The 16,951-nt window shown below is 35.5% G+C and overlaps 1 protein-coding gene across 1 annotated transcript in view; it reads left to right on the top strand.

Moving 5' to 3' along the window:
• The window catches only part of LOC137392242 (glutamate-rich WD repeat-containing protein 1-like), a 30,099-nt gene extending 13,225 nt beyond the window's left edge, over positions 1–16,874 (top strand). Inside the window, exons 6-9 of the mRNA XM_068078911.1 lie at positions 1,146–1,288; positions 2,048–2,245; positions 11,115–11,243; positions 16,275–16,874. Of these exons, the coding sequence (XP_067935012.1) occupies positions 1,146–1,288; positions 2,048–2,245; positions 11,115–11,243; positions 16,275–16,442 (638 nt within the window). The 3' untranslated portion in view covers positions 16,443–16,874. The remainder of the gene's footprint in view (positions 1–1,145; positions 1,289–2,047; positions 2,246–11,114; positions 11,244–16,274) is intronic.
• The last annotated feature ends 77 nt before the right edge of the window (positions 16,875–16,951 follow it).

The following is a 16,951-nucleotide window of genomic DNA, read 5'->3' as shown; positions in this document are numbered from 1 at the left end:
CCCAATGCATATTTATTAAGAGATCTCTGACAAGTTGGAGGTGAGTTAGCAGATTTATTGCATCCAAAAGGTTTAATATCGCTCCACCGGAAAAAGAGGGCAAAATATAGGTGACATTCGCTACTCTCGTAAAAAGTCTAAATTTATATGCTCGAAATTGTGATGAGCCATTGGAAAAGTACAATGCCAGTCTCTATTTTAACACCACCTCCAATTGACCACCACTATTATAGAGTAAGGGTCGAAAAATAGAGCGCCATGGCGTTCCATTAAAAGTTTCACGGTAAAATCAACATTTATGTTATACGTCTGTCTCGAAGATGAGAACTCCTTACGATATGTACTCCATATAGTACATTGTAACGTTACATTTTATTGCAGATCATAACCACTAAATACACTGAAATTACAGTATGTAGCTATAGTTACTAAAATTAACATATTATTTTGTTACCAATTTTTAATATATACAGTGCATATATAAAATTTTGATGATTTTCACCATGGGGTGCTTGCATTCGATATTTACTGTGGGTTTCTATATCCCTCTATACGAAATTGTCACCTCACGATGCCAACAGTCAAACGAATTAAAATCATATGGCGAGGGTCCACTTTATCTTCTTTTACAATTACTAGTACAAGAGTACGGTACAAGAGTATACCATAGACTAACCAAGTGATGAACAGTACGAGAGTACATCGTAGAGTAAACCAAACAGCCAACAGTGTGTATGGGAATGATCTGTTTAAAAAATAATGGAGTGAAAGAAACACCGAAAAGACAACTGTCTGTGTTTGTCTGTGATATACCAAAGTTAGGTGGTTAATTTGGCAAGCAATCTTCTCAGAAATCTAAACAAACTTTTTAAAAATAGGGTTAAAGTATTTGAACATAGTTTAGTTTAATAGGCTACCATATCTGGAACTGATTTCATCTGCAACTGATTTAGGATAGAAATTATAATGAAACAAAATGCTAGGCTTCAACTCTGACTCTCAACTCTGACCGCCATGCTTTTAATTAATAAGTTATCGGCACGTGACTCAGTGATTTCACAGAGAGTTGTGTAATTAGAGTTGCGGTTTAACAGTGCGGTTTACAAATGAGCGAATATTTTAAATGCTTTTCATAATGCTTACAGGTCAACTTCTCACTGGTGATTGCAATAAAAACATTCACTTGTGGAGACCCCATGATGATGCCTCATGGATTGTGGACCAGAGAAGCTTTGTGGGACACACAGCCTCTGTGGAAGACATTCAATGGTCTCCAAATGAGGCCACTGTGAGTTCATGGCGGCACTAGCATAACACTAGCATACTAGATAGCTTGTTTATTCCCTGTCTCAGGGTAACATATATTTAATGTTGGTTACTGGTCAATAAGGGAGTTGAAAAAGTCGGTGAACTGTTTTGCTTTTTACTGAAGAATAGTGTAAAAAGCTTGTTTTGTCCTCCCGGCAATTATGAAATATGTGTTCTCTATAGCATGTAATGATGACACATTGACTCTCTGTAGTATATAATGATGACATATTGACACTCTGTAGTATATAATGATGATATATTGACTTTCTGTAGTATATAATGATGATATATTAACTCTCTGTAGTATATAATGATGATATATTGACTCTCTGTAGTATATAATGATGACATATTGACTCTCTGTAGTATATAATGATGACATATTGACTCTCTGTAGTATATAATGATGATATATTGACTCTCTGTAGTATATAATGATGACATATTGACTCTCTGTAATATATAATGGTGACATATTGACACTCTGTAGTATATAATGATGACATATTGACTCTCTGTAGTATATAATGATGATATATTGACAGTCTGTAGTATATAATGATGATATATTAACTCTCTGTAGTATATAATGATGATATTATTGACTCTCTGTAGTATATGATGACACATTGACTCTCTGTAGTATATAATGATGATATATTGACTCTCTATAGTATATAATGATGACATATTGACTATATACTGTATTTTTTTGAGATTTTCCTCCATTCTGCAGGTGTTTGCGTCTTGTTCGGTCGATAAGAGCATACGAATATGGGACATACGAGTCCCCCCCTCCAAGGCCTGCATGCTCACAGCTCCGGAAGCTCATGAAAGAGATGTGAATGTCATCAGCTGGAATACCAATGAGCCATTTATACTCAGTGGAGGAGATGATGGCCTCATTAAAGTCTGGGAATTACGGCAATTTAAGGCAAGTTTAACCCAACTCATTAGAAGTTGTTCACTCTGTCAATGGTTTTCCACTTTTTTCTGACCTCATTTGTTCAACAGGCACTTCAGATCTATTTTTGTAAAATTTGTTGTCAAGTTGTGTTTGTGTGCTTGTTCTTTGAGATTAATCGCTTAACCAACTTGATGTACCGAAAGCTGGCACTTTTTCATACTCGTGTCTAGGGCTACGGTGTAATATTGTATTGTATCAAGGGTTTAATATTGTAACATATTGTAATATATCTAGGGTGTAATATTGCTAATATATTGTAATATATCTAGGGTGTAATATAGTAATATATTGTGATATATCTAGGGTGTAATATAGTAATATATTGTAATATATCTAGGGTGTAATATTGTAATATATCTAGGGTGTAATATTGTACTATATCTAGGGTGTAATTTTGCTAATATGTTTGCTATTTATGTTTTGCTGTGGCTCATCACCGAAAAGTGAAAAGAACTTGTGTACACGTGTTTGACACGAATAACCTTTATATTTTCAGTGGGTGTATTTTGCTACCTTGTTTACCTTTGGCCATAAAATATGACTGGTTATTCATATCTTTCCATATTAATCCGAAAATTAAATTTTTAGCACAAGATTGAAAACTCATTATTCAAGCTCATATTTTGTTAGTTGATGTGTAATGTCTGGAATGATTTGTTCATTTATGACTTTCTAGGGCTTTTAGCCATGAAGAATTTCGCTGCCAAAGTCGGTACAAAGTAGGTACATTGTTGCATTGCACATGGCTGACCAAGATGACATAATGATTACATATTGATTACATGAATGCAACAAAGAAATGTCTTTTTCCGCGGGCTGTAAAACCAGTAACAAGAATAGCAGGGCTGTATTGTTCATTTTTAGGATGCCTCTGCCAATATCTTGAGTAGCCCCCTTAAAAGTTGACTTGCAACAAAATTCACATTACAGTTATTTCATATCAAAAGATTCACCATGCCTTGCTCTGCTGTGTTGTAGGTACAAATTATGTGGGATTGTGATTACAAGCTCTTAAAAGCTCAAAAACGAACAGTTAATCGCAACCACACGAGACCGCCGTAGTTTGGATTCTCTTTCCAAAACGGCTCAAATGTGTCGTAGTTGTGGTAGATGGTTTCTGTTTACACTTTCATGCAACCTTATTCGTCAAAATATTTTCACAAATATACTTAACGCATTCGATAAAACCATGTCTATTGTTCTTACGCATCTATTTTATCGTCATTGTACTATATCTACTTTTAGCACTGATATCTTATAACTTACCGTAAAAGTTCGTTAAACTTTTTAACTTTAGCTCAAAGGAGTGCATATCATTGTCTGATAATCATGACGAGCCTGCTGGTCACCTGTGATAATCGAAAAGTGCTGCAAAAGTTATTTTCGCAGTATTGGGTCACATGATCAGACTACGACTTGACGATTAGATAATGCTGAAACAAAACTGTACAGTAGCGAGCATCTATATTTGATACGGGGTCTTCGGTAAAACCCGAAGCGTTTGTCATAAACTAGTGCTACGATAAGTTTATATTGAGCTTTTTATTGGCCTTTCAATTCACGTAAGAACATCATGTGACAAGACAATAACCAAACTATCATGACTGCGTCAGAGAAATAAAGAAATTCCAATCTACGGCGGCTTTTCGTTTTTGAGCTTTTAAGAGCTTGTAATGACATTTCCACATATTTGGCACCTACTACACAACAGAGTAAGACATGATGAATCTTTTGGTACCAAATAACTCTAATGAGAATTTTTTGCAAGTCAACCTTTAAAGATGTGGTTGCGTCAAAAAATTCGATTTAATGAAATTAAGACCCATAAAAGGCTAAAACATCAGCTACAATTTGATGCCATTTTTGTCTTTGTAGACCAACCCTGTCCAGAGATATATGCGTTTGAATGAGGTCCTCTTTTAAAAAGCTCACGTTCCATCGGGTGCTTCTTTCGTGACGTCACAAGCAATATATCTGAAAAGAAACCACGAGCGATAAATATGAGGTCGCTCCCTTAGCCAATCATCAGCGCGAAATTTTTATATAGGCCGTAATAAATGTTATCACTCGTAAAACGTGTTGTCTGTGATCTCAAATTTAGGGATTTTACTCTATTATTAAATCGCATTGACGTCAATATTTACAAAATTGATCAACATCGTTACTTAATGAGTTACTCGATCGACACGTTTTATTGGCGAACAACATACATGTAATAATGTTATTGTAAAATTGCTGTAAAGTTACTGCGAAGGTGACTCTGAGTTTTCTTGGCACCAGGTGGTTAAAGTTCTACGGAGGAAGCTCGGAGAATGGAGGTAAATTTATCTTTTACTTTGAGTCTTCTATAGAGTTTCCTGTTGAGTTTACATTCAGATTATATTTCCCTGTTTGAGGCTAAAATGTAATTTCCTGCGCGTGCGAGATACGTATGTACAATAAGTTCTTGACAGGCTTCTTTTTAATCTTTAGCATCTAGCTATACAATGGCTTAGATTGATGAATATACTAAAGGTAATGTTTTAGTACTCATTAATACATGTACTAATTGTTAAATTTGTAATTTTTTGCTATCACTAATCATCGTTTTATATTTTTTTATCGGTTCACCTAGCTACATTCGCTTCAAATTTTCTGTGGCATCTTTATCTAGTAAATTACATTTATGATTTGACATTAGATGTTCACTTTTACTTGTAGAAAGTGAAGAAAATCGATTGATCAATGCAAATCTTTGATTTCCAGAACCAAAGCTTCGAATCGTTGGCTTGGCGTACTTGTGCCTTTGTTAAACGTTTATTCGTTTTTAAAATTACACTCGCAATCTATTTAACTCCCAATTTGGAAGCTGTCAATAGATACGTTTTAGAATGACGTATCTATAAATGACATATATTTATTGCTTTTGTTTTACTGATTACAGAATGTTTATGTCGTCCCACCAGCCGAAGAAGCTTTGTCAGTGTGGAAACTGCCATAAAGGGGAAAGAGAGACTTAAACGTGTGTTGCATAAACCATGATGTTTTGTTTGAGTTTGTTGCAGTAGATGAATTTGTCTTATTGTATCAGCTAAAACTATGTGAGTGGCCACGACTTGATGAATATTTTTTAATAAAAGCTTTATGCCGAGATGAAAATATTTTTGCTTGTAAAAATTATATAATAAAATAATATTCTTGAGGATAATGCAAAACATGATTTGCATAATTTTGTAGTGAATTGGATATGGTATACGGATGTCCGCAGAACTGGAGAATGTGAGTTCAAATCCAGTTTGCAGCAGACTTCTTATTCTTAAAACTCTATCCCTATTTATATTCTTTTCAAAGACGCGGCTTGCTTATTTCACTTCGGTAGTATTCGGTAAGAATACTACTAGTAAGAAACTAGTACGTAGACGGTGTAGGCAATGATATACAGCCCCGCCCCAAGGATAGGCGACGGACATAATGTGGGCGGGACTTATGGGAGGCTGTATATCGTTAGTATGGGTAGCTGCGGAACTGTGCTGATACAAAGACCTCGTTCTACATAGTTAGCTTGACAGAATTACCGTAGACCGGTAGAATTGGTAGTCGGTACCCAAATGTTTACACAACATTTGGAGAAAGTGAGTAGAACAAAGTGTCAATTTTCGTTATTTGAGGCCTTTGAAACATAATAATATGCATCTGTAGCTGGATTTAAAATTTTATTCTAGCCAACATGAGCAAATACAAAATAAGATATATGCCAATAGAGCCGCGTAAGACTAGACTTTTATCGCAAATAGCCGATGTGAATACGAGAGATAGAGACAGGTTGTATAACGCGTGACATCATTTTGGGCAAGTCTGGGCACGTTTTTGTGGCCTGAGCGTTTTTACCGCGATCAGACTTTTTTGATTTTAATCTTCAAATATCTTTGCAATGAGATCGCGTAACACAACAAACAACATATCAACTGATAGAGAAAAAAAATGCTTTCTTTTAAGATCAACTCAAATTTGATGCAACCACATTTTTAAGCAACTTGTTAGGGCTGTAGGCCTGAGCGGCTGGCGGGGTGGGTTCGGGAGGGGTGCAACGCCCTCCTGAATATCGACAATCTTTTACAGAACACACATAAGAAACCCTATCTGAGAGCAGTTTTAATTGTATTATTGCAACTTATACAAGCAAGCATAATACTAAAAAAATTTCTCAAAAATCATGAAGATTGCTGTGTATCACCTTTCGTAAACTTATTGAATTCAGGTCATGTGGTATGTAAACTTGTGCCAGGGGTAAGAAAGAAAATTATTATGATTATTGATTAAGATTTGATAATGAACTCTAAACAGTGAATCTATAAATAAAAGACTAAAGATTATTTAAAATTGAATATTAGAAGGTTTGTGATTCTGCTGAGAAGAAATAATGTTGGAACAATGAAACTAATTTAAGCTATCTAGATCTATAATAAGAGCACCAGTCGTTGAGTGACTCAGTTCAATGTGATATCAGAGTTCTTTCCTGAAGATTATATAATTTGAAGATGGTAGAATTTGAATTTAACAAAGTTAGAGATTCTCCTCACACCTTGTGTGATCAGGTTAGGTGCTAATGGCACTACCCTTACCCATGAATAAATAGGTTCAACGAGTGAGCATGAAATAAAAACTATACAAAAAATATTTCCATGCACATATAGATAATAACATAGCTCACTAAACAAACAAATTATAGACATATAATACGTGACTAGAACTTGTCAAGCAGATATTAAAAAAAGAAAGACACAAAATGACGAAAAGTTTTAGTCGGCTGTTACATGTACGCAGCCTCAGAAAATCCTGAGTTGATTTCCATGCAATGAAGTAGATGTTTTCACATAAAAATAGTGTAAAAAAATTAGCAAGCATACTCGATATATGAGCAATAAGAAGAAAGTTCACGGCAAATTTTGTTTTTTTTTAAAAGTTTCAAGATAGTTCTAAACGCGTCTGCCTCGCGCAGCGTCGATATAACAAAGAAAACATTTCAAATATTATTTGCAAGTTGTAATCAGTCAAGTGACTATCGTCCCAATATTTCGTAAAACTGCAATAAGGCTAGTAAAGTAGAGTTGCACAATGATCGCGTTAATTAAACGAATAACGCAACTAATACAAATAAACGATTAACTGAGTTGGGCCAATTAATCTTCAATTAAAATGCAACCGAGGTGATGATCTTGATGTGGTTCCTTTCCTTTGTACTGTTTAGTACCATACGTTATACTAACGTAGCAGGTTACTACCATTTAATTTACTAACAAATATTATGACAAGCAACACTTTCTTACCAATAAATTAAACCACAATTATTTTGCACTCGACTATGAAAACACAGTGAGTCGCTAACATTAAACTTGTTTATACAATACAATGCACAAGCCCCGTGCCGATCTAGCTATAAGCGGCCATGTTGTTAGTTGTTTGAACATGATTCTAGGTAGCAGCAACAAAAGTGATTTCAGTATTATTTAATATCTTACAGTTTATTTTTGTTTATTTTTTAAAAACTTCATTAAGTAAATTATACATGTATTTTTATTTTTCAAAAAAATCACAATCATATTTCAGCTTGAGAATATTAGTGATCTAAGATTGACACTTTATTGGAACATGAAAGCAGAAATATGTCTTCCACCCTAGGTAGCGCATTTCTGTAAGTTGTTGGAAGCATAAACAAAAAAGTGAAGTGCAGTATATGCCAGAAAGAATTTGCTTACCACCACAGCGCATCATCATTAAGATATATTTTAACTAATTCTCATCCTACCGCGCAGAAATCATCACCAGCTGTCGCAGACAATAACTAATACTACTGACTACCGGCACTGCTGTCCCATGTGAGCGACTATTCTCTAAAGCTGGCAATATCGTATGTAGGAAGAGGGCATCTCTTTATTCAGATAATGTGAATAAACTGTGCTGTCTCAACTCTTGGCTCTAGACTTTCATAGACAGTTTTCATACTCATATTAATTATTACATTTTAACTTATGTACATTGTACATAACATGTATTACTGCTAACAATTGTTTAAAATATAATTAATCTATATGTAGCTGTATTATTTGTTTTTGAATATGCAGGTTTTTTGCAAGATTAATTCTAAGATTAATCGAAGATGAACTGGTTAAGACCAGTTATTAATCGCGATCAATTTTTTTAATCGTTGTGCAGCTCTATAGTAAAGCCAACCAAGAATTATTCTACACGATCCCGTAAGTAATTGGCTTTCCATAATTATCAAAGTATTCATCTCAAGTATAAGCGAATGTTTTGAAAGTCCAGAATTTATGGTAGTCGTCAAAATAAAAACTCTTCGTCAGTTCAACAGAGTCTAGCGCATATAAACCTAATCATTATCATTAAATATGTGAATCCAGAACAGACAAAACCGAAACTTCTGTTTTCTGTTCCTTTCTCAGCAGTAAAAAATTGTGTCGAAATGGATTCGCTAAGTTTGCAACCACTAGTAATATTCTGAAAACGGGCTCTGCACGAAACGTTCGCACCTTTCGCCCGATAATTGTCGACACTAAGCAACAAGAAAATACACCGGCTGTTCCAGTGTCGTATAGGGACAGGCGTACAGGGACAGTGTCTTATACGATACTGGGCCGTTCTGGGTGCCGAAATTTTGCCTCTGCACAGCAGAGGCTGCCTCATAGAACAATACGGCCCTGAAGAATAGTATATGCTGAATTCTAGTTAAACCTAGTCTAATGATTACTCATCGTCATCGAAGAGGTCCTGTAGCTGTGTATTGTTAAGGAATGTTAGTCTTTTTCATATCACCGTCCATCACGATGCCCAGTATTAAATTGCCCTTGTAATAGATAGTTAGTAATGCTTATCCCACTTTTACTTTCATTTTTCTACAACTTGTATGACAACAGGTTATGTAACAACAACATCACTTGTATGACAACAAGTTATGCAATAACAAAAACACTTGCATAACAACAACATCACTTGTATAACAACAAATTAAGTAACAACAACGCTTGTATAATAACAAGCTATATAACAATATCACCTGTATAACAACCAATTATGTAACAACATCACTTGTATAATAACAAATTATGTAACAATATCACTTGTATAACAACAAGCTATATAACAACATCACTTGTATAACAACAAGTGATGTTGTTATAACATCACTTGTATAACATCACTTGTATAACAACAAGAACCTTCCATTGTTTGAAGGTCTGACCCAAAGAGGTAAATTAAAATTTTGTTTTGATATGAATGTAGATATCGAAAAGTTATTTCAATATAAATATTGCAGAATGCTCGTGTCACACCTCTGATGGTTGCTGTCTGTGCACAAGCTCCGCTATAATATATGAGGCTCCAAAAATATTTCAAAGAAATGCGCAGTTGCACTGCTGAGCTATACACTTACTGTTCTGTAAACTACTATGAAATACCATACTTTTGGATATTGTGAGTTGACAATTGCATTTTAAGAACGTTGGCTGTAGGTGGAAAACCCTTCTATTCAAACATTGCATAGCCCCTCTGCATTACACCTTTTAGAGGATAATGGAATTTTATGTTGAGGGTCTTCAATTAATCACTGCTTGTGCGTGTATCTTGCATGGCTCCTAATGAAGCTAGTGCGCCATAATTAAAAACATTCGGCAGCGGTTCGTTCGACAGCGGTTCATTCGGCAGCAGTTCTTGTGTAAATTAATCAAATGCCAGCATCCAAGCATTTATTAAAGCTCAGATGCTTTAATATTCTGAACCGTTTTTTAAAATGCCAATCTCACATCGATCTTTTTTAAGCAATACATGCTTAGGGAACTCATGAGCAACACATGCTTAGGGAACACATGAGCAACACATGCTTAGGGAACACATGAGCAACACATGCTTAGGGAACACATGAGCAACACATGCTTAGGGAACACATGAGCAACACATGCTTAGGGAACACATGAGCAACACATGCTTAGGGAACACATGAGCAACACATGCTTAGGGAACACATGAGCAACACATGCTTAGGAAACACATGAGCAACACATGCTTAGGGAACACATGAGCAACCCTTGCTTAGGGAGCACATGAGCAACACATGCTTAGGAAACACATGAGCAACACATGCTTAGGGAACACATGAGCAACCCTTGCTTAGGGGAGCACATGCGCAACACATGCTTGGGGAACACATGAGCAACACATACTTAGGGAATACATGAGCAACACATGCTTAGGGAACACATGAGCAACATATGCTTAGGGATGTGTTGCTTATTCCAAATGTCAGCCAGATCAGTTTTATTAAATGCTTCTGGCCTATTACTCAAAATTTCATAGCTTTCTGTTCATATAATGTTTACTGTCGTTCATCATTTGATTGGTAGCTGCTTGCAAAATACCGAGTTTGTTTGCAATTTGCTGTAGCAAAAATATTTTTCACTTATCATTTGCTGTTTCAATCTGAGCTTACCAGTTTCAATTTCCGTGATATATTACTTTAGCATTGAGTTTGGTTCAGCCATAAAGTTTGAATGGACCAATTAATCATTATTAGGTTTTATAAAAAAGTCATGCTGTTTTTTATTACGCAAAAATGACTAGCATTTTTGCTACTGGTAGGATATTGGGATGTGTTTAGGGAAGATAATTCCATTATATGAGGAATCGAAAATGTTTTTCGATTCCTCTTTCACGTCATAGTTTGTAAAATAAATGAATTATGTTTGTCAGTGGATTATTTTGGGATTTGAATCCGGTCTCTCAATTTTATCTTCCTTTCATCATAGCTATCTATTTGTCCCTTCATTTTTGGTATTCATTATAGACTGGTAAGCCGGTGGCACTCTTTAAGCACCACACCTCGGCCATCACATCTGTGGCCTGGCATCCAACAGACGGCTCTGTGTTTGGCGCATCTGGTGCTGACAATCAAATCACCCTGTGGGATTTAGCTGTAAGTTTTCTGCCTATGTGCCTAAGTTGGAGCAGGACTCACTATTTACAGTGTTTGTATTTGGTTATGTTCTGCTGACACACAGGATGTGTGTCAGCAATGATGCCTCATTTTTTAGACATCTTTCCTCTACTTTATTGCTTGTAATCATCTCCTTTCATAGACATATTTACCATACCTTATTGCTTGTAATCATCTCCTTTCATAGACATATTTACCGTACCTTATTGCTTGTAATCATCTCCTTTCATAGACATATTTACCATACTTTATTGCTTGTAATCATCTCCTTTCATAGACATCTTTACCATACCTTATTGCTTGTAATCATCTCCTTTCATAGACATCTTTACCGTACCTTATTGCTTGTAATCATCTCCTTTCATAGACATCTTTACCGTACCTTATTGCTTGTAATCATCTCCTTTCATAGACATCTTTACCGTACCTTATTGCTTGTAATCATCTCCTTTCATAGACATCTTTACCGTACCTTATTGCTTGTAATCATCTCCTTTCATAGACATCTTTACCATACCTTATTGCTTGTAATCATCTCCTTTCATAGACATCTTTACCGTACCTTATTGCTTGTAATCATCTCCTTTCATAGACATATTTACCGTACCTTATTGCTTGTAATCATCTCCTTTCATAGACATATTTACCATACCTTATTGCTTGTAATCATCTCCTTTCATAGACATCTTTACCGTACCTTATTGCTTGTAATCATCTCCTTTCATAGACATCTTTACCATACCTTATTGCTTGTAATCATTTCCTTTCATAGACATCTTTACCGTACCTTATTGCTTGTAATCATCTCCTTTCATAGACATCTTTACCGTACCTTATTGCTTGTAATCATTTCCTTTCATAGACATCTTTACCGTACCTTATTGCTTGTAATCATCTCCTTTCATAGACATCTTTACCGTACCTTATTGCTTGTAATCATCTCCTTTCATAGACATCTTTACCGTACCTTATTGCTTGTAATCATTTCCTTTCATAGACATCTTTACCGTACCTTATTGCTTGTAATCATCTCCTTTCATAGACATCTTTACCGTACCTTATTGCTTGTAATCATCTCCTTTCATAGACATATTTACCGTACCTTATTGCTTGTAATCATCTCCTTTCATAGACATATTTACCATACTTTATTGCTTGTAATCATCTCCTTTCATAGACATCTTTACCGTACCTTATTGCTTGTAATCATCTCCTTTCATAGACATATTTACCGTACCTTATTGCTTGTAATCATCTCCTTTCATAGACATATTTACCGTACCTTATTGCTTGTAATCATTTCCTTTCATAGACATCTTTACCGTACCTTATTGCTTGTAATCATCTCCTTTCATAGACATATTTACCGTACCTTATTGCTTGTAATCATCTCCTTTCATAGACATCTTTACCGTACCTTATTGCTTGTAATCATCTCCTTTCATAGACATCTTTACCGTACCTTATTGCTTGTAATCATCTCCTTTCATAGACATATTTACCATACTTTATTGCTTGTAATCATCTCCTTTCATAGACATCTTTACCGTACCTTATTGCTTGTAATCATCTCCTTTCATAGACATCTTTACCGTACCTTATTGCTTGTAATCATCTCCTTTCATAGCCTTATTTACCATACCTTATTGCTTGTAATCATCTCCTTTCATAGACATCTTTACCGTACCTTATTGCTTGTAATCATCTCCTTTCATAGACATCTTTACCGTACCTTATTGCTTGTAATCATCTCCTTTCATAGACATCTTTACCGTACCTTATTGCTTGTAATCATCTCCTTTCATAGACATATTTACCGTACCTTATTGCTTGTAATCATCTCCTTTCATAGACATCTTTACCGTACCTTATTGCTTGTAATCATTTCCTTTCATAGACATCTTTACCGTACCTTATTGCTTGTAATCATCTCCTTTCATAGACATCTTTACCGTACCTTATTGCTTGTAATCATTTCCTTTCATAGACATCTTTACCGTACCTTATTGCTTGTAATCATCTCCTTTCATAGACATCTTTACCGTACCTTATTGCTTGTAATCATCTCCTTTCATAGACATCTTTACCATACCTTATTGCTTGTAATCATCTCCTTTCATAGACATATTTACCATACCTTATTGCTTGTAATCATCTCCTTTCATAGACATATTTACCATACCTTATTGCTTGTAATCATCTCCTTTCATAGACATCTTTACCATACCTTATTGCTTGTAATCATCTCCTTTCATAGACATATTTACCATACTTTATTGCTTGTAATCATCTCCTTTCATAGACATCTTTACCGTACCTTATACCGTACCTTATTGCTTGTAATCATCTCCTTTCATAGACATCTTTACCGTACCTTATTGCTTGTAATCATCTCCTTTCATAGACATCTTTACCATACCTTATTGCTTGTAATCATCTCCTTTCATAGACATCTTTACCGTACCTTATTGCTTGTAATCATCTCCTTTCATAGACATCTTTACCGTACCTTATTGCTTGTAATCATCTCCTTTCATAGACATCTTTACCGTACCTTATTGCTTGTAATCATCTCCTTTCATAGACATCTTTACCGTACCTTATTGCTTGTAATCATCTCCTTTCATAGACATCTTTACCGTACCTTATTGCTTGTAATCATCTCCTTTCATAGACATCTTTACCGTACCTTATTGCTTGTAATCATCTCCTTTCATAGACATATTTACCATACTTTATTGCTTGTAATCATCTCCTTTCATAGACATCTTTACCGTACCTTATTGCTTGTAATCATCTCCTTTCATAGCCTTATTTACCGTACCTTATTGGATGACTATCTTTTCACGTTGAGGTTTATTGGTCTAAAATACTGTCATTTATCGATTTTGAAATTGACTCAGGGTACGGCAAGTCGCACCCCCAGGGCTGATACGCCCCCCTAAAAGGCCCATTAGATTCGGCCCAAAATCACGTTTTAGGGGGGTTTCAGACCATGGGGCACTGTCAGTGATTTTGCTACTGGGGGGGGGGGGGGGGGTTCCACAACCAAGCCAGTAAAAGTGCCCATGCTCATTAAGGTTTTATTCAGCCAAAGTAATACCAGAAATTGCACCGAAAATCCAGTCTTCATTTTAATGCAGATTGCTGCTGCTTGCTTGCTGACGGGAAAGGAAGGTAGAAGAGACATTCGACACTGCATTGTCTTAGCAACCCTTTAGCAATATACTCAGAATGAATGATATATTTATTTCATTGGTATTCATTGTTTTCCTTTGTAAATAAAAATGATATTCTTATGGTTGATGTTTGGAATAAGTTTTATTAACCATTTTGCAGGCATAGCGACATTTTGCCGTTTTGCGATACCAACATTAGTGGGCAGAGCGACTATTATGTCGCCACACGAACGGTTTTTATAAATAGATTTATGGTTGGCTAATTGCCTTTTTTTGTTTAATTTTTTTACCAATAGTAAACTAAAATATATTGGTCTCTGTTAACAACAAAAAATAATTCGTTTGCAGAAGAAAAAACGATCGTTTCTGCGATATTAAACAAACGAAAAATCCGAAATAAAAACGTATTTAAATAAAATTGGGAAGTTTGTTTGTAGCTTGTTTCTGCTTTATTAATGCATCAATCATATTAGATGTTTAGCGGGACGTGGAACCTGGGTGCCCTCTAGGGAACTCCCAGTGTTCAAGGGGTGTATTTCAAATTGACCAACCAGGTGATTGGGGTACAATATCCAAATTCAAATTGACCAACCAGGTTATTGGGGGTACAATATCCAAGTCTGGCCCTATCCAGGTGGGTGTTTCTTTCAGAGTATCAGCCCTGGGGCCGCACCCTGCGGATTTCTGATACTGCGCAGTTCATTTGCTGGTTGCATGGCAACTATTAACAGTAATTAGATACTTTGTTTAGCTGCGTTCTCCACAAAATTCTCTACACGATACAACCTATTTGAAATCCTGTATCGCCAAATTGAGTGGTTCTATACGTTTCCAAAATCGGTTATAGAAAATGAAGGCAAAGGTTTTTTGAAGCGAATTATCCCATTTGATTTTTCTTTTTGCCGTGAAATGAGTTACACGATCAATATGAATTTCGTTATGTGAAAATTCTAGGAGTTTCTGATTCTGCTTATCCAATCGAAAGATTGGGTACAAAGGCAAGTGCACACTTGTTTTAGCAAAACTTGTGATCAACCGATCTCACTGGCAAGTTACCCTTATCTAACTATTGTTTTTTCATAGGCTCTTTTGGTTTCGAAAGTTTCCCAGTAAGTATCGGATATAGAAACGATTTTTTTAAATAGCTTTCAAATAGCCTTTTAGCTTTGATATTGTACAAACTTTCAAACAACTTGCCCTCTCTAAGCTTCGAGGAATACAAAAGAGTTTTGAGCACACAACCTCTACAATCCTTCTCATAACTCCTCGTGCATGATGGGAACATGTCCTCTTAAATGCAAAATAATGAGGCTACTATGATGACAAGGTTTCAGCACTCACTATGATGGACATGGCTAACATGAGAGGTCACAAACATGTGTATTTTTTTGTTGTTAGAGCTAATAATTTCCTGCATTTTAGGGGCAATTTAGAAATTATTACTCTAAACCATTTTTTCCATTTTATGGAATGGAACAATTTAGCAAGGTTTGTTATTTTATTTATATATCATCGAAAAAGAAATTTTGCGCTGAATAAAATGCATTTTTCTTTTTGAAGATATACTAATTACTTCTCAGGCTATAAAAGATTATATACTGTACATGATTCTCTCTTTCTCACTCGCGTACATGATACACTCTCTCATATACATGATTCTCTCTCTTTCTCACTCGAGTACACGATATGCTCTCTCATATACATGATTCTCTCTTCTCATTCGAGTACATGATACGCTGTCATATACATGATCCTCTCTCTCATCCGAGCACATGATATTCTTGCGTATATGATATACTTTTTCATTTGTGTAAAACCCTGTTATCTACAGGTTGAACAAGATGATGAAGCAGAGCAACTTGATGTGCCACCGCAGTTACTATTTATTCATCAGGGACAGAGTGATATCAAAGAAATACACTGGCACAAGCAGTGCCCAGGGGTCATGATTAGCACTGCCCACAGCGGTTTCAATGTCTTTAGGACTATCAGCGTTTAGCTGTTAAAGCAAGGTGATGTTGAGAAAAAGATTCTTTTCTCTTAGTTTACTGACCATTCTATTCTATTTTTCCTTCACAGCAATGACAAATTTACATAAATTTGAGTTGAGCCATTTGGCTATTACATATGTTGCAACTTTTCATAGATGCTAGGAGTTGCATTTAGAAATGTAAAAATATGACATTTTTGTTTGTGCATCTTTTGACTTCTATTTCAACTCAACAAATGCTGATATTAGTGGAACATTGGTTTATTAATGTGGGTCACTTCTCTATCTCTACCAATAGATTTTTCATGTGAAATATTCTATCCTATCCCTTTCCTTCAATAAGTGGTATGTGAGAGTTTATATCAGATGGTAATAAATGCAACAAAAAAATTTGCTGTCTTATTGCAGTGCCTGATGATGTCTCATGCATAGTAAATTTATATAAGCCTGTTGATCATCTCATCTGTATTCACTTTAGTGGTTGATTATTTGCCAGCATTAACTTTGGACAAACCATA

Source organism: Watersipora subatra, chromosome 1 (assembly GCF_963576615.1).
Source record: "Watersipora subatra chromosome 1, tzWatSuba1.1, whole genome shotgun sequence".
Taxonomy (NCBI): Eukaryota; Metazoa; Bryozoa; class Gymnolaemata; order Cheilostomatida; family Watersiporidae; genus Watersipora; species Watersipora subatra.
Note: the sequence above shows the minus strand (reverse complement) of the source record. Positions and strands in the feature narration are given on the sequence as shown.